We start from the raw sequence: 19380 nt of genomic DNA, 5'->3' as shown, positions 1-19380 counted from the left end.
CCTCTCCATCCTACATCATTCACCTTCTCTGAACTCCTAATACACCTGAACACAATTTTTCACTCAAGGATACATTATTTCTTAATGTATACCCGTGGTTTACCATGTGTATATTTGACGTCCTTGATCTTCAAGGCACAACCTAGGACATATCTCTTTCTTATTATACCCATGGCTGTCAGCATAATACTGAGCACATAAACAGTCAGACAGTCTCTGAATCTTGTGATTTTAGAATCCAATATTACCTGCGAATGTCCTAACTCCACTGATCAACCAATTAAGAAACTGAAACTAAAGAAGTTAAATGGCTTGCTTGAGAAGGCAGAAATCGAGTGCTCAGATGGAGAGTAACTGGGTCTCTTGCCTTGCAGCCCAGCAGCCTGCTGCTCTCTTGTGAAGAAGCATCGCAGCAAAGTCCACAAAGGGCCTCCATATACTAGAAAAAGTCTGCACTCTCTATATTAAAACATTTAACATGGAATGGGGTAAAAATGCTTACCTGCAACCTTTCCTAACACAAAAGAGTCTTTGGGAGCGGTACACAAAGTAGACCGACTGATGTTCTGCTGCTGCCATCTTCTGGACGCGGAAGATTACTACCTGGGGGCTCCTTTTCACTGAGAAACCATTTCATTCAATAAATTATTTACCCGACACCTACTGTGTATTAGGCTCTGTGGTATGAACAACAACAGCAACAACAATAAAAAGCACCCTCAAGAAGCTCACGATGTAGTCATGAAGAGAGACAATTTAATGAATCAGTTAAACCAGTTCTAAGAAAAGTGCTACTGAAGAACACTGAGGAGAGAATACTGATCAGGCTGGAGCTGGGGAAGCACGGTAGCCAGTGGTGGGGTTTAACCTGCAGATGTTCTTAAAGGATGAATAGAATTGTGTTCATCAGGGAAGATGACAGAAGGCCATTCCAGAAAGTCGAGCACAGACAAAGAGAGGCATAAAAGCAGAACATGTTCACGAAATTGAGTTTTCTACCTGAGTACATAAAATGACGCAAATACAAAAATCCAAGAAGAGTAGAGAGAGGGTGATAAGAAAAGTAGAACAGTATAGCTCTTGGTAGGCTGAGTTCAAAGAGTCTAATGAATAGTCTCTCTACAGGGTTGAAAGGACTACCCATCAGATTAGATACCTTCTATACTGCCTGGCTCAGCACGGTTTTGAATTCTGTCTAGAAACTGGTCCTTTGAGCATAAAAGATCAATTAGGAAACGTCTCATCTTATAGGTATGGGAAAACATTTACTTCCATGAAGATTCAATGTGACTGTACAGTTTGTGGTATGCAAACAGCTTTCACTCAGACCTCAAGACCTCAAAGAGCTAGTCTCTGTGTTTTGTAATTTCCTGTTCAAAGGCCAGCTCCAGGAGCAGTCTTACCCTTCATTTACCTAAACCAGCTTCTCCCTGTAATTGCCCTACATATCCAACACATTGTTTCTTTGTTTTATTTACTTAATATATATTACATATATTTAAAGATTTAAAAGATATAAAGAATACAACCACCGTCTGTGTACTTTCATCCAACTTTAGAATACATTACCGGGGCGCCCGGGTGGCTCAATTGGTTAAGCATCTGACTTCGGCTCAGTTCATAATCTCATGGTTTGAGGATTCGTGCTGTCAGCACAGAGCCCACTTTGGATCCTCTGTCTCCCTCCCTCTCTCTCTGCCCCTCCCCTTCTCATGTTCTCTCTCTCTCTCCCTCTCTCAAAAACAAATAATAAACATCAAAAAAAAAAAACACAAAAAAAACACACTACATTACCAGTATCGGTTTCCTCTTAAAAAGAGAAGCATGTTTCTACTTTTTGAAATTCTTAATCGTCCTCTGCTACCCTAACCTCCTGGGTGGGATCCTTAAGTCAGTGTACGTGTTTAAATACTTTAGGAATATCGGGGCACCTGGGTGGCTCAGTCAGTTAAGCATCTGACTCGATTTCGTTGCAGGTCATGATCTTGTGGTCCATGAATTTGAGGCCTGCGTTGAGCTCTGTGCTGACAGCTCAGAACCTAGAGCCTGCTTCAGATTCTGTGTCTCCCTCTCTCTCTCTCTCTGCCCCTCCCCTGCTCACACTCTCTGTCTCTCAAAAATAAAACATTAAAAAAATAATAGTAAATAAAAATCTTTAAAATTAATAATAAATTCTTTATGAATATGAAGAAACAACAAAGAAGTTCTAAACCAGTTATTCTGAACACCATACATCTTATTCTTACACATTCACCCTCTCCCGCTGCTCTCCCGACCACACCACCACCAAAACAATGTATGCAATCAAGTCAGCTTCCCAGAGGACCATCAGGAAGAGGACTGAGAGCAGAAACACACATCTAGGATATCAAAGCCATCAAGCAAAGACATTTTACCTGCTGCTTCTGCTATTCCATGCCCAGTACCTCCCGATGTCTCAACTCAGCACACCGAGAGTTAGCTTCCAAACACAGAAGATGTTAGTAAACTATGTGGCAGAGGCTCGTTTCCATTTCTCAGAACACAAAGATCAACTTCCTGTGCCTCGGATTTCCATAAAACCAGGAACAGAAAAGAACTCCACTGCCAGATCAAATCATTCTAGGGGAGAGCAGGTCAAGCTACCTCAGACACACCTTGCAGCACACCTGTTCGGCAGCTTCCCAGAAGCTGGGAATTTTCAACAAGCAGGTGGCCACCCCTCTGGTTGTCCTTCCCTAGTAACCTAGTAAACACCAGAGCTCATTTTATGAGATTGTTACAAGTGGCTGTCTTTTTCTAACGTGGGAAAATCAACTGGTAGGAGAGAGAGGGGGAGGGGGTTTGAGAGAGAGCACAAAAGTTCGGTCCCTCCCACATGTCACCAATACTCACAGCTCTGAAAAAAGAACCACTTTATCAGAAGGAGATTAACTGTAAAAACATAGCTGATAAGGGCTTTGAGTAGCAGGTGTTAGGTGACTGCTCACTTTACGCTGAAGTGGTTGGGGAATTAGGACAGAACCACCAGAGCCTCTGCTGCATCAGGGAACGGATTCTGGTCCCTTCTTTGGAATGCGAGTGTCCCAAAGGGGAGGGGGAACATTTAAAACCTCCACCTCTGAGCTGTTAAGTGGTGTGCTGAGGAATTATGTGACAAATGCCACTGTCTCTGGAAAACGAAGTGAGTTTGTGTCTCAGTAGCTGTGTTTAGCAACAGAAATGCAGGAAAAAGATAACAGACTTGGAAATTCAAGGCCCTTAAGTCTTCATGTAGTATCTCTCGGCAGGGCTCATCCAGGTCCTTTCCCAGAACAGTTCAGTGGAGCTAAATGATCTTAGTGTTATTTTTAAACAGCTTTATTGAGATAAAATTCACATACCGGGTTAAGCATATCATTCAGTGGTTTTCAGTATATCCACAGTTATGTAATTATCACCATAATCAATTTAAAAATATTTCCATCGCCCCAAAAGAAACCACATATGCATTAGCAGTCACTTTCCACTTTGTGTTTTTAAATATAGATCAACAGCATCATTCTCACTGGCTGAATAGTACCACACTGCATCACATCTAAAATATCGTCAATCGCAAGACGCACAGCCACTTTACCACAAAAGAAACAAAAAGCAGTGCCAATCACACATGCTTTTTATCACCTTTTCATCACTTGATTTAACAGTTATTGAAAGCAATCTTTTTTTCCATTTTTTAAAATATAATTTATTGTCAAATTGGCTTCCGTGCAACACCCAGTGCTCATCCCAACAAGTGGTCTCCTCGATGCCCATCACCCACTTTCCCCTCTCCCCCACCCCCCATCAACCCTTAGTTTGTTTAAGTATTTAAGAGTCTTGTGGTTTGCCTCCCTCCCTCTGTTTGTAACTTTTTTTTTTTTACCCTTCTCTTCCCCCATGGTCTACTGTTAAGTTTCTCAAGATCCACATATGAGTGAAAACACATGGTATCTGTCTTTCTCTGACTGACTTATTCCACTTAGCGTAACACCCTCCAGTTCCATCCATGTTGCTGCAAATGGCATGATCATTTGCAAGCTAATAGAATAACTAATTTCATTCTTTCTCATTGCCAAGTAGTATTCCATCATATATATAAACCACTTCTTCTTTATCCATTCATCAGTTTATGGACATTTAGACTCTTTCCATAATTTGCGTATTGTTGAAAGCGCTGCTATAAACATTGGGATACATGTTGAAAACAATCTTTTAGACTTATTTAGACATATTTTGTACCAGCAATGCACATAACTCCATGGAAGTAACAGAACACCTAAGACTAAATTCACACACGTGCAGGAATGGTGATTAGCAGTAAGACATGATGATTTCAGAGATACTGAAATGTGAAAAATGTTCACCCTAGAATCAACAGTATCAAACATTACACAGTATGGAGCGTCCTTGGTTACAAAACAACAGAAACTGACCTCACTAACTTAGGAAAGGAATCACACAAGCACAATCCATATAAGCTAACAGAATAACTAATCATCTAAGCAACCCCAACCCCCTAGAATGGCAATATAGTAGAAAATATATCTACTGCTATATACATTTCATTTTCTTCTTGTTCCATAGTCATAGTTAGGAGGAGAGAGATCGGTTTCAATAAAGAAAAACTTAGTAAATTCAGAATTTTTTCAGTCTTTTAGATATAGAAGGAAAATACTTATTTTAGAACCAAAATTGAGAGAGTAGAGGAGCTGGGGGATCTCTTTCTAGAGTACTTTTTCCATTTGACAACTGCCTGTCTTTAGCTTGAGACAGTGAGATGAGTCAAATGACTTTAAAAAACCATGACTCAGTGTTTAATTACTTGGTTTAAATTTCTAACATCCCAAAGATGATGCCAAATTAATTTGCTGACAGCTTCACATTAGCAGGAATAACTACCTAGCGTATAAAGACCCCAAGGGATTCAAGAAGGTCAATAAGTGTGGTGTATATGACTCAGTCAATACTGACCATATCCTGACCAAGCAGAGTTGCATGTGGGCTGGTTGGGAAAGAGAAACAATTATAGCTTCTTATGGAGAAAAACTATTTTAGCCGTTTCTATAAAGAAAATAAAGGGCACCAGTAAAAAAGATGTAAAATTCAGGGCTGGGTTGAGAGACGGAAAAAGCTAGAGGAGAAACAGAGCAAGAGCATCAAAGGCAGACGCTATCAGACTCTAATATTAGCCAAGGGAACTGTTTACATTTTTGTTGCTAAGGAAAACTTGGAGCTTTGGAAAATGAACCGAACCACTACACTATTGTGACAGTTGCCGCTTGGCTCTGATATCCCTACAGAGTTATCTGCCAACTGCTTGCCACTTGCCATTTCTGTCCTGCCGTCTGCCGGTCAAGTCAACCCCTTTACAATCAGATGACCCTGTTGGATTCTATAATCCTCAGGGGCATTCCAAAGACTGGAAGGCAGTGATTACAGTGCCTTACAGGTAGACTGTTGCATTCTGGGCTACAGATTAAGATGGAAGGGTCCCCGAATCAAAACCTTTATTCTTAAGTCCAAAAGAAGAAATGGTTAGTGAGTTCAGTGACAAGGGAAAAAGAGTCTTGGGTGATGATCTCCACTGCAAATCACTCCACGCTTTTAGGGTCTCAGTATTTCCATTTGTAAAATAGGAGCTTAATGCCTATTCTTTCCATCATGTAAAGAGAATACATTTGAGCACACTTGAGCTTTTCAGGAAAGAAAACAAAAGGAACTTTGTAAATCCAAAATCATGCCCTTCTCAAAAGTAATAAACCACTTCAGAAGTCCTGCCCTGAGCTTATGTAGCAAAATCATAGATTATCTAAAATCCTGCACACTTTGAATCTCTTGACTCTTGTGTTTATTCTTCAGCCATCTTCACAGACTTACATTATAAGAGACTGTTGTCTCTGAATTAATTTTTTTTCAAGCTCTCTCCTTTCCCTGCCCTCCTTATAATGGTAACACTTTATCACTCTGGAACTTTGGAAAATACAGAGAAAAAAAAAAAAAAAAAGAAAATAGAAATTACTCATAATCCCTCCCCAGAAAAATCTAGTGTTAAGATTTCCATGTTTATTCTATTTGGTATCACAATGTATTTTTTTGTATCTAGCTCAGTCCATTTATTAACGTAACTACTATTATATAACGTTAACAAACTGACTGAAAGAACACAGCGTGTAAAGCTGAGACTGATCATGAAACGCCTGCACACACCCATTTATCCCTTCTTAGGACCAAACATTCTCAGAAAAGAAAAGCCAGCTGTACAGGTTTAATGGTGAGACCCACTCCCCAGTCCCCGTGCTCTAATTACACTGCAAATAGAGATTCTTTCTGAGAGGTGACTTCTCCACGGGTTAGGTCTTGCTGTGGCCAGTTTTAAAGCCCCATTTACCCCAGTGCTCACTAATTGTTTCAAATTGGACCTGTGAACGCGGGCTTCAGGCCTCTATCATGGTTCCCAGCAGGAGTCCAAATGCCTCCACAATGAGCTGATTACACAGAAAGCTGCAGCTTCAAGAGAAGAATTAGCACCCAGCATGCTCTTTCAGAAGGAAAATTTAGCTGTTTTCAAAACATGTGATTTTTTTTTTCTTTCAGCTTGTGTTTGTCTAGAGGGAGAAATTCCAAATGGCTTTAATTCTGTAAAGGCTTAAATGGTATGTTTTATTTGATCAAGTCATTCCCCAGCTGAAAATACTTCAGCGGTATTCCATAGCTCTGCAAACAGAAGTTCAAGTTTCTTAGCATAGCACAACAACAAACATCTACATGATCTGGTTCCTGCCTACCTCTCTAACTCCACAATTTCCAAAGTATACCCAGTGGAATACCAGTCTTGGGTTTCTGTGAAAAAAACAAACAAACAAACAAACAAACTATTCGATGGACATAGAAATTCGGGAAATGCTGCAAATTCTAACAAGCCCACGCTCCCCTCTCCACCGCCCCCCGCCCAAGAGAAATTATCCTGAGAAGGCTTTTGAATAATCCTGTTTAACTTCGTTTAACCCATTCTTTCACAAACTCATTTGGCCACAGGCTGCTTTTTTTTTTTTTTTTTTCAAATCATCTAAATCTATTTCACATAGACACTTTCAGAAATGCTACACTGGCCTTGCCTTCTCCCAGCTTCGGGCATATTGAACTTGTTCCCTGAATTTCTCCTGTTCTCTCTAAAATATCATCCTCTTATTACCATTTATAGTTCACTTCTAGTTGCCTTCAGAATTCACCTGCAGCCACCTCCTCTAGCACACGTTCTCTGTCACCCTACTCGGTTGAATTTAGATTCCCCTTCTTTGTGCCACCATATCAATCTATACATATCTTTACCAGAGCACTTAACAATGGACGATATTATGTGATTTATTTGCCTTCCCACAATAGATAAAGTTAAGCTCCTCAAGGACAGGAAAGATGTTTTTCTTTGACCTTGTATCTTTAACCACTGTGCCTGCCACATGGCAGGCTCTTAATGGTTGTTAGGTGTTTTATATACACGGCTTCCCATTTAAATGGGAGTCTATATAGATACAACACATCTATAAAATCTTTTATTGTAGGAACCACTTCTGACTAAACTACCATTTTTATAGATGTGTCTGTCTATCTTTAGTATAATTGGTCACTTCTAATTATTGGTTCCAATTTAAATAATAGTTTGAGGCTTCTGTTCTGCATTCAAAACTTCTATTAAATACTGACTTGCATGTAATACTTCTAAGAATATATCTGAGAAGCTGCATCTGTTAGCTCTGTCACAGTGATTCATTTCCTTCAGTGTTTATAAGGTTCTATGCAAGTTTGTCTTTGGTAGGCAACTGTTTTATAGGAACCCCTTGTACCCTGGTTTGTCGATGTGTTTCTTCATGGTGGCTTTAAATTGCTTGTGCCAACAGCCCCAGTTTCAAGAGCGCAGACCTAATTTCTATGTTAAGCTCTTGGCTTGGGATTTCCACACTATATAGGGAGTAAAAATTACCCACAAATGATTTTTCTGTCCCTGTTCAGACCCTTGGATAAGCCCCATCCTTGACACTCCTTTAGGCCATAGACAAAGTACCCTTTTCATGAATTGGGCAATCTTTTGAGAGCTCCAGCTTCTCTTGGTTACAGCTCTTAGCCTACTCAAGTCCAAAGCCATGCTTCCTACATCCATACACCTCATGAAAATCTGAACCTCCAAATTCTAAGGTCTACTACATTAGCCACTTTTTTTTTTTTTTTTTTTTTTTTTTTACCTAGCAGTTCCCTTTCACTTTTCTGAACTCACCTATATTTTCCTATGTTTGTAATGGGAAAGGGGTCCTTATAAATCCATCTACCATGTTACTAGAACTTCTTTCTTAAATAAAATTTGAGTCCATTCACTTTTCTTTATCTCTTTTACTACTATCTCAGTGCAAGCCACGTTCTCTCTTATGCAACTTTCTTCTGCAATGGTCTCCTTCCTGGTCATCTCACATCTACTTCTGTCCATCCTTCCCCTGTCCAATCCATATGGAATACTATAACCAGAGTTTGAAAGCCAGAATTTTAAAAAATGTAAGTCAGATCATGTTATCTTTTTGCTTCAAATCTTCTATTGGCATATTACCTGGCAATTTGACTCCTAGGTATATACCCAAGAGAAATAAGAACATATGTCCACACAAAAACTTGTACATGAATGTTTATGGTAACATTACTCAAATAGCCAAAAGGTGGAAAGAATCCAAATGCCCACCAACTTATGAACAGCAAAGAAAACTCAGTATACGCGCACAATGAAACAGTGTTTGGCCATAAAAAAGAATAAAGTGCTGATACATGCCATGCTTCAACATGGATGAACCTTGAAAACATTATTCTAAGTGAAAGAAGATAGTCACAAAAGACCACATATTGATTCCATTTTTATGAAATGTCCAGAATAGGCAACTCTATAGAAATAGAAAGGAGATCAGTGGTTGCTAAGATCTAGAGAATGGGGAGATGGGGTGGGAGTAGGGGGGGACAATAACTAAAGGGTATGAGATTTCTTTTTAAGGTGATAAAAATGTCCTAAAATTGTGGTAAAGGATGCACATATCTGTGAATATACTAAAAGTGACCGAATTGGACATCTTAAATTATATGGTATATAAATTTTACCTTTATAAAGCTGTTAAAAAAAATTCTTCCAGTAACTCAACATGGTTCTTAACATATAAATCCAAAATTTTTGTCCTTGGCTGTAAGACTTTGCATTATATAGCTCCTACTTATTCCTCAAGCCTCACCTTAGACTGCTCTTTCCCTAACTCTCTACAATGTCTTCTTTCAGATTCTCCAAAGGATCAAGCACCTTCCTACCTTAGTGTCTGTCTTTCCAACAACCATATTTTCGGCCTGGAATGCTTACCCCTTCCCTTGGCTATATTTGTCCAACAGATCTCAATTTGAGCAGGATACTCTTAGGATAACCGTCTCTGATCCTGCAGGAAAAGGGGAGTCTTCCGTAGATGGATCTTCTGTAAAACTGTCATAACAACTCACACTACCTCTTCATAGTATATATCACAATTATTTGTTTAATGTTTGTTTTTCTTCACTAGCATATTTGTTTCCCAAGGGCTAAGGCTGTTCTTGTTTATGGCTGTATCACCTGGGTTTTTTTTTATAGTACCTTGCAATGACAAATGCTCAATAAATATTTTGACAAGAATGAATGTTAGTGACTGAGTCCAACAGCTCTTTATCGAATAACTTCCTATTTACTTATCTTGTATCATTACCCTATTTAACTTCTCTAATTAAATATTATTTGTTATCTAATAAATATCTAGTATCTTGTTTATTATGTTGCACCATCCTGAAAATGCACTTGATATACCACATTCACATAATTCACTGAAATTTTGGTTTATTCTTATATTTATATTCTTTTATTCTTCTATTTGCTGCTCCTTGAGGAATTACGTCCTAGTGATAATACGCAGTACATAGTAGCTAATCAATAAATATTTGTGGCCTAAATAAAACTCCTAAAACAAAATTAAAATCTGTAGCAGGTGCTATCTTATTGTTCATAGGTTATAAAAATCCCAGAAGACAGTAACTGTCTCTCTAGGTTTCTCTAAATAATGATACATGCAACTAAGTATTCAATAATGTGATTTGATTAAAAACCTGACTTACCCATCCTTTCAGGGATCATGATCTTAATCATGAATTTAACTCATTTTACTTGTCTCAGCCCAGAAGAATTTTTTAAAGGGAGTTTTTCTCAGCTAATGAAAATATTACTTTTGCATTTATTCCTAGATGAAACTAATAGTATCTAAATTATAACTGAGCTATTAAATTTATAAGCATTAAATATTCAAGATTGATTTATTAAAATTTCCTTGGCTGGAAACCAACTAAGAGATGATGCTCTGCAATCTGTTAGACCAGAAAATGGACTTTATCCAACTTTTATATAAAGAAATGAAAAAAAGAAAGGAAGGAAAAGAAAGGAAGAAGAGAAACACAATTTTTCAATTCACTCAACATCTCCCTTCCACTTCTTCTCAACTTGTGTTTTAGAACTGTTTTTATAATAAACAAACATCTAAACAGTTTAATTCAAGGGGTGCCTGGGTGGCTCAGTCGGTTAAATGTCTGACTTTAGCTCAGGTCATGATCTCACAGTTCGTGAGGTCAAGCCCCACGTCGGGCTCTTTGGTGTCAGCACAGAGCCTGCTTTGGATCCTCTGTCCCCTTCTCTCTCTGCCTCTCCCCAATTTCCACTCTCTTTCTTTCTCAAGAATTATAAATTTGGGGTGCCTGGGTGGTTCATTCGGTTAAGTGTCTGACTTCGGCTCAGATCATGATCTCACGGCTCGTGGGTTCGAGCTCCATGTCGTGCTCTGTGCTAACAGTTCAGAGTTTAGGGCCTGGAGCCTGCTCTGGATTCTGTGTCCTTCTCTGTACTCTGTCTCTATCTCTCAATAATAAATAAACGTTAAAAAAATTTTTTTGAGAAGAATTATAAATTAAAGTAAGTTTCACTTGTATATTATAGATGGTAAGACTTCTTGATTTATTACGCATATAGACATTTCTAGCCCTTAAAAACTTAAGCATGGCCTGAGTTTTTAAAACAGCCAGATGGAGGGCACTCTATTTTTTACACTTTTTAGGTGGAGAAAACGTCCTATTCTTGGTTACATCTTCCAAGGTCTCTTAAAACTGACAACCAAAAAGTTATTCTTAGATTCTACCTGAAATCTCTCCTAGGCCAATTCATGACTTCTCTCTCATAATTTTTTTCTAAAGAAACTGTAGAGTAACCAGTCACTATCCTTCTACCATGTCATCACATACTATGCACTTCCTTTTCTGGTATTCTTAAATTAATTAAAACTTTATATCCTAGCTTTATCTCTCTGAGCCTTTTATCATGCCCCCGCTTTTCTTTGCTGCCAGAGAAATCTTCACGGACTCCTCAGAACAAAACAAAAGATCCTTCTCTGTGCTTCATGTTCTCTATCACAAAATGGGGAAATAATGCCTGACCATGATTTCTCTTATAAGAAAAATAGAAAAAAGATATGCCTCTATTCATAACAGAATAAGTATCTTTATTAAATGATCAGAAATAATTAAGATCTTTGCCAAAAATCTCCCGGAGGCAAAACACAAAACCCAAACTATAATATAAAGATCTACTTTCATAAATGTATTTGGGATTAGGGGAAAGACTTCACACCCACCGCTGTATCTCCTACCTCAAAGCAGAACTCCACAAATGAAATCAGTACATAACATACCTCCTCTTCTCCCTGGCTTCCACAGAGGAGTCTGTTCCAGGAGTGGAGAGCAAAGTGGCAGTTGTAACCCCATTGGCAGTGTTAGGTGGAGGGCGATTAGTGATCACACAGAGCGGGGTGCTGGAAGAGACATTGTCTGCTGTTTTCTCTGCTGTTGAGTCAGCCTGTGATTTGTAAGGAGTCCTGAAACAAAACAAAACAAAACAAAACAAAAAAACCCAAAAACACAAGCAGAAAGAGAATGGTCAGGCATGCTACATCACAAAGCACTAGCACACAAAGGGCTGGAGGTAAGTTTAACTACAGAATCTTCTTGCTCAGATTTTGTTTGTTGGTTGACTATTTTTTTTAATTCTGAGCTCTTAAATCTTAGAACAGTATGATGATACATTTAAGTCTGATATCCTCTGCACAAAGAGTTCTGTTTCATGAACATTTTTTTTTTTTTGCCTGAGATTAAAAAATTTTTTAAAAATTAGCTAGGGCACCAGGCAAGATAGTAACATATGCAAGACTGCTTTAAATGATTCCTGAGTACCATCTGGTCTCCACACACGCATACAGAAGCAGGGTCTCTCCACACACATGAAAACAACACTAAAGTCACTTACGATATTAGTCTCCACCTGCCCCTTAATTCTTGGCAGTGAGAGTCTTTGTGGTAGTCCTCAGCCTAGATTAGATGACCATCTTCTTGGATTCCAGAGATATTTGATAAATACAACCTCAGTATGTTCAGTTCTCTTGCACCTAGCTCAGCAACTGCTTTCTTCCCATTTAACCAAATGCCCAATTGTATTCTTAAGTGCACACATGAGCAACAGGAATAAAAACTATTAAGATTCTATATGTAACCTTAACTACAGATTTTCCAACAGCAAGCTGTATAATTAAACTCATTTACATGAAAACAAGATCTTTGTTTCTTAACAAAGAGTTGAGAGCAACCATTGGCTCTCCACCCAAAAAGCTATCATTTGTGATGTCACAGCTTGTTGCTGGGGTAACAGAGATCCAAAATTGATATTCACAGAGATGGGAAAAGCAATGAAAATAATGAATGCTAAAAATCTGTTTTTTTCACCTACTCAGAATTACCAGAAATGCTTCTAAGTAGCTATAAGCTCATTTTCAAATAATCACATCATTAGAATAAGCTTGAAAGCAATAATCAGATTGTAAAAATCTAAATATGGTACCTATATATGCAAATATAAAAATAGAACAGTTTTGAAGTGGTATCTAAAAAACACAAGCCACTTCTCCAGGAGCAATTAATGACTCAGAAAAAAGGTGAAATTAAATTCCTCAGACTTATAAGATGTATAAGTCTACAGGACGTGCTAATAAAATTAGCCAGAAACAAAGCTATAAAAAATTACACTTATCAAAACCTTACCTAAAATTCTTTCTAGGTTAATATCATGTTTTGTTCTCTCTGCAATTTTTCCTGCTGTAGAAATGCCAAGGATTTTATTTTAATAAATCACAGGATAGGACTTGTACTATTATTTTGAAATGCGGAGTAATTTTATAAGTAGTTTGTTAGGAGCAGAACAGGAAAAGCTCCAGAGCAGGGGCCAGAGGCTCTGGAACCATGTGGGGCTACCTTTTAGCCAAGTTAATTTCTCTAGTCTCTTCATCTGTAAAATGGGGATAATGGTACCTTAATGTGTAGGGGTCTTGTGATAATTAAATAAAATAACGTATGTAGAACACTTAGTATACAGCCCTGAATAACATATAAGCTCCGTGGAAACAAAATAGTGAAAGAGACAGGAGCTCTGACATGGACAAATCTAGGTTCAACCCCTGCCTCAGTTTCTTACTAGATGTGTGACCCTGGGCAGGTGATTAAGTTTTGGGTCTCAGGTTCCATATCTATCAAGTGAGAATGGTATTTCATATACTGGAGGCCTCTTTATAAACAATACACGTGTGCCTGAGATAGCTAGTTGCCTAACCCATATTCATTTTCCTTTTTTCTCCTTACTAACAGAACCCATATATTATTGAGAGAAGCAACATATGTAGTTAACAATTCATATTTTCCAAAGTCTCCCTGGCTGCTAGAGGTAGCCAGTGAGATATAAGCATAATCTCAGTTTAAAGGCATTCCCTCTTTGTGCATTTCCCCCTTTCTTCCTTCTTCCTGTCTAGAAGGCAGTCATGGCAGCTAGAGCTTCAGCATCTATTTTGCGCCATGAGACAACCCATGGAAATGGAAGCCATAATCTAAGGACTGTGAAGCAGAAAGACAGAAAGATTCAGGATCCTTTAATGACTCTGAAGTTGTGGTGGTGCCTCTGCCTATTTCTGGACTTTCTTAAGTGAGAGAAAAAAAAATACACCTTTATCATATTTAAGCCTCAATTATTTGGATTTACAGTTAGATGAGTGTAAACCGAATGCTTGTGTAATTTTTGTACAGTATTTAAGCCAATGCTTGGCACATGATAGGGTTCAACAAATGGTAGCTGTTACTGGTTTTTCCTAGTCCCAGCTCTTAATAATCCAGTAACCTCTCTGTGTCAGTTTCTTCATCTATGGGCATAATATGTATGCCTGTGCAGATGAACTCTTAAGAGAACCTAATAAATTTCTACAAAATTGTACAGTATTATTATTAACAATCCATCATGAGCCTATCCCTCCTGGCTAAACAAATGATCACCACTTATTTTAGGGAAAGAATTCTAATAAACAGACAAATATCAGTGAAGCACCACCACCATCAGCAGTGTTCTTGCGGCAACACTATCATCATTTATGTTTTTCATTTTCTTTGTATCAGTTCTAGAAGCGAGACCCCAAAAAGAGGTCCCTTTGCCCTGCCTCAAAGTGAAAAGGTCTCTGACCACATATAAAGGGTTGAAAGCCACAGTCAAAATCACAGCTAAAGTCCCACTGCGCTTTCGTGACAAAGCCCCGCCCATGCTGCCTCCCTGCTTCCCCTTACACGGAGTAGACACCACTGCCCCGGAACAAAGTTTACACAAACACAAATCTCTTCCTTCCCCCTGTATTTCCAGCAAAACGCTCTCACTGGCTGGGAATTTCCAGAAAGCCATAGGAAGCTTTTGGAACATGAGTTAGCTTTCCTTCTGATTTGGGTTGGTATACCATCCTCCAAAAACAGTAAATAGAAGAGATTCCTATGCACGATTATAGGAAAATTAATGTCAGTGAAGTATGAGGATATTTTTAGTCTGTGCTTTACCATAATAGGATGACCCTTACATTGTAACCACACGAAAGCAGTCATTTTAAGTTGATGCCTAAACACCCAGTACAGAGATAGGTACCCTATGATTATTCAATGAGCAACTGTTGGCTGGCTAATACAAGTCAAAACAAAAGCATCCCTGTTAAATTATAGACATTTTCACAGGAATTCACACGTGCTTCCACAGTGACAAAGTCTCTTTGGTTCAAATCTCATATGTGTATCCAGAGGCGTTAGTTTTGATGACTGTAACTCAAATGGCTCCAAGAAGCCTTACCTGCCATGGTGTACAGATGCAGTAGTGTTTGCACTGATTGGTGCAGGGCAAGAAGAGGCAGGTTGCCACTTGCTGCCCCGAGAGGTAGATGAACCAATGGTAATGGGTGAGGTAGCAGGAGATGAATTGCGATTGGCTGAAATGTAGGGACTTGTGGGGTCACTACTTCTACCAAATGAAGCACTGCAAAACAGTACACAGTCACTTTCTTCAGGACGTGCTGCTCACCCACCATTTCCCAGCACCACCTTCCCCCCAGATTGTGCATTAAAAGGAATGTAGACCAAAGAGAGGGTATGGCAACTGGGAAGTGGAGTGACCAACTCCAGCTAGAGCTGGGTCACTGGCAGCAAGCAGGCATCTGTCAATCATCCAAAAGAGTGAAGGAATGGGGAGGAGAGATAATATGCAATAAGAGAGAGCAGAAGAGTAGTATATTGGAATAGAACACAGGCTAAGAAAAAGAAATATTAGGAAATAGAATAATCGTATTAGAAAAAATAATTCCCGACAAACCCCAAGGCAAAAAATCATGCAACCCCAAATGTCTACCTGATGCAGAAGTAGCCCCGCAGAAGCTAAAGTAAGACCAAGAATTTGGAGAGGTTTCGGAGTAGAAATTTAAAATTAAAGAGCGGAAAGGAATAAAAAGCTCTGTGGGGGGAAAACACATCTCTGAGAACCGTGGTTATTTAGCCTCAAACAAACACATCTTTGGGAGGATTCCAAGGCTGAAGTCTAGAAAGTAATATTGCATGGGCAATAGAAGGCAACTTTTTCTTGTTTCAAATGAAGATAAGTAGGAACCACCTCAACTGAAGTAAAAAAAATTATTTGGGTTAGAATTAAAAAAAAAAAACAAAAACTCCTTGACTATTACAGTAATGACACACTACAGGGGGTGAGCAAAATAAGCTATGAAGTCTTCTTTGGTAACGATGCATTTTACAGGGACATAGGAAAGGAATTTCTGCCTAAGGACAAGAGGTGAACTAGAAAATGGAAAGTATGCTGAGGTCCAGCACAGCCCAAGGCTGCCAAATATCTTCTTGTGCTTTCTTTTTAAATTAGTGATAGCATACGATTCTTCCCTTTTGAAAAGATCATAAAATGAGATTTTATACAATCAAAAAATGCTTATGGGGCACCTGGGTGGCTCACTGGGTTGAACGTCCAACTCTCGATTTTGGCTCAGGTCATGATCTCATCATGATCTCATGGTTTGTGGGACTGAGCCCTGCGTTGGGTTCCATGCTGACAGTGCAGAGCCTGCTTGGGATTCTCTCTCCCTCTCTCTGCCCCTCCCCCACTCACCCACACATGCATTCTCTTTCTCTCTCTCTCAAAATAAATAAATTTTAAAAAACGCTTAAAGGGTGATAGAGGTTTGGAAATCCAAAGCATGAAGCAAGTTGTAGATCTTTTTTCAAAAAGCACTCACATTATTAAGCATGCTTTCCACCCTAAACAGAGGCAGTCCCTTTCTCTTCTGTTTACCATAATTATGCCAAACTACATCTAACCAGATGCTACTATTCAATCCATTTGTTAATGATTTGGATCATGAAAAAGAACAACTCTACCCTACCACAGTGTAACTACGTGTTAGGAAATTAAAAGGCAGCTTTTTCTCTTTCCTAGATCTAGAACATCGTTTTCTTCGAAAAGTTTTCTTGGTCTTGGATGCAACTATGAGGAGTAATAATGTATCTAGATGGATTAAGGCCGTAGCCTTGAAGACAAAGAGGTGATAGTTTCATTGAGCCAAAAACACTGAGTTTGTATACTGAATAAAGCTTCAGTGAGGTCACTGAACTATACTTGTGTACCTTCAAAGTTGAGCCTTTTCTTACAGGATGTGTCTGCAGAACTTAAAGACCATTAAAAGGCAACAGTGGCTGTTTGTTTTATAGGTCACCAGTTCCCATGTTCTTATATTAACTAGTTGATAAGATTCTTTTGATCAAGTGGGAATAAGTTTTGAACCCAAATACATAGTTTATAACAAAAGGCTGTTTCTAGGGCAGCCAACCAATCATCTATAAAACCTAAAGATGAAGCCCATGGCATGAAGAGGCAGTTGGAGGGGCTGAGTAAATGAAAGTGAAGAAAGAATTCAAAGTAAGCAATGAGAATCAGATTCTTCCACATCAGCAGCAAAGTTCAAATTAATATACTAATTAAGTATATCTTATAGCTTAATGGCTCTGGCAAAGGTGCTTTGCTTGCTGGCTGGTACATGGCAAAGAAATAATTGCAGAAAAGACAATATAGATGAGAAAAGGGAAGGAAACCCAAGTACCTTCTCTGCACCAAACTTGCGAGTTTCTCATCTTGATGGATCTGAGGGCCATTAAAGTCATAAAAAAAAAAAAGACTCAAGTCCCTAAATTAACAGGCTTCAATTAATGAAACTTCTTTAATGCAATACAAAACTGTCCCCATTACCCTCCCCCCTCACCACCCTACAGGGTCCCTCCCTTCCTCCCCATGAAAATGTAACTTGAGATGAGAACTACTCGAGTTTTAGAAAAAGGAAAGCTAGCTACTGGACAAAAGTGATTTAAATTCAGTCCTACTCAGAGATTACTAGAAGTCATTTTCCAGTTGAAGACTTTAATAGGACTGAGAGGAGAGAGCATAAATTCAGATCTGTCTGTGGTAAGAATTTGGAATTAGCTTACCTTAACTCAGTTAGGAAAATAAATTAATGTTAATTTAAAACTAGTCAAGGCGTTACTCCCAAGAAATCTAAAAGTAATCCATTTTTTTGATTCATTTTTGTGGTGCTAATTGGATATAAAACGACATGCAATTATGACCCATGTACCCATGGCCAGAGTGAAGAAAAATCATCTCCCACCCCTGGGAGCCTGGTACCTTTTCAAGTAGGTTGATACATAGGTGGATGGAACAGCTGTCTGCGGAGTTTCCTTTCCCTTTGCTTCATCTCTCCACAGCTGCCGAGTATAGGACCCACTCCTCACTAGATTGACAGCTGATTCTCTGTAGAGGCACAAAAGAAAAACAAAACAGAACACTGATTCCTACCACCAGTTTTGTCCCCAGTACAGTGCAAGCTGGGAGAGAAGAGCCAGAGAGGGAAAATGTAATACGGCTGAGGAAATAGATACATTTTCAAGTAATACTCTGTTTTATATACCTGTTTTCTTTATGGATTAGAGGAGGAGTCTAGTATTACTGTCTGCTTTCTTTTATCAACTTCAAAGCTAACTAATTTCAATAGGTACCAAATCCTTATGTCAAAGATCTCCCAACTCTTTTGTAATGAGAAGTCACTTTTGTCTCTCCTTTAAAGGGTTTTACAAAGCAATAGGTTGTTCATAAGTAAGCAGAGAAGAGGATGGTGGGGAAGATAAAGTCTGTCACAGAGCAAGAGGTAACTACCACAGAAGAGGAAACGGAAGAAATTGCTGGAAGCCTATTTAGTGTTACAATAATAAGCCATCCAGGAAAGGACTACAGTAGGATTTCTAATCCATAATTGTTCCCTCAGGGCTGTGGCTACAAAAGCTGTGGGTCTCCATCTTTCACAAAGCTCTCCAGAATAGTTCTTCTCAAACTTTAATGTGCATGTGAATCACCCAGAGAATTTTGTTAAAATGCAGATTCTGATTCAGCAGGTCTGAGGTGGGACCTGAGATTCTGCATTGCTAACGTGCTTCCAGGTGACATCAGTGCTGCTGGTGGGGAGGACCCCACCTCGAAACGCAAGGTTCTAGGTCAGGCTCTACTCCGAGAGGCAGCAGTACTTCAAAATCCTCACATTCATTTTAACCAAGGAGGAAGACTTGAAATCTTATCTACGTACAAATTAGAAGTTGATCACTAATTAAATAACAATATTTCTGGTGTTTACTATGGAACAGGTCATGTACCAGGCGCTAGGGGGTCCTTGCGAAACTAGACAGACATAACCCTACCTTTCCAGAGCCTGCTGGTGTACCAGAATGAATTCACCCTCGGCAGGGTCAGGGAAGACTTCCTAAAGACAATAATATCTAAGCTGAAGTGAGAGCCCGAAGGGCGGAGAACTGGCAAGGCAAGTGAGTAAAGGCTGGGAGGTGTGCTAAGCAGAAGGGAAA

General features: G+C 39.0%; 1 protein-coding gene across 9 annotated transcripts in view; it reads right to left on the bottom strand.

Moving 5' to 3' along the window:
- PPP1R12B (protein phosphatase 1 regulatory subunit 12B) overlaps positions 1 to 19380 on the bottom strand; it is a 218904-nt gene that overhangs the window by 113743 nt on the left and 85781 nt on the right. For 4 of the 9 annotated variants that reach the window (XM_043568089.1, XM_043568088.1, XM_043568091.1 and 1 more), the window contains exons 12-14: positions 18155 to 18280; positions 15275 to 15457; positions 11772 to 11954 (exon numbers count right to left, since the gene is read on the bottom strand). In XM_043568089.1, the coding sequence (XP_043424024.1) occupies positions 11772 to 11954; positions 15275 to 15457; positions 18155 to 18280 (492 nt within the window). Of the gene's footprint in view, positions 1 to 2396; positions 2424 to 11771; positions 11955 to 15274; positions 15458 to 17576; positions 17618 to 18154; positions 18281 to 19380 lie in introns of those variants that run through there. The other 5 variants (XM_043568092.1, XM_043568093.1, XM_043568096.1 and 2 more) reach the window with 4 other exon arrangements.

This window comes from Prionailurus bengalensis, chromosome E4 (assembly GCF_016509475.1).
Source record: "Prionailurus bengalensis isolate Pbe53 chromosome E4, Fcat_Pben_1.1_paternal_pri, whole genome shotgun sequence".
Lineage (NCBI taxonomy): Eukaryota > Metazoa > Chordata > Mammalia > Carnivora > Felidae > Prionailurus > Prionailurus bengalensis.
The sequence above is the reverse complement of the archived record's forward strand: the minus strand, read 5'-3'. Positions and strand labels throughout refer to the sequence as shown.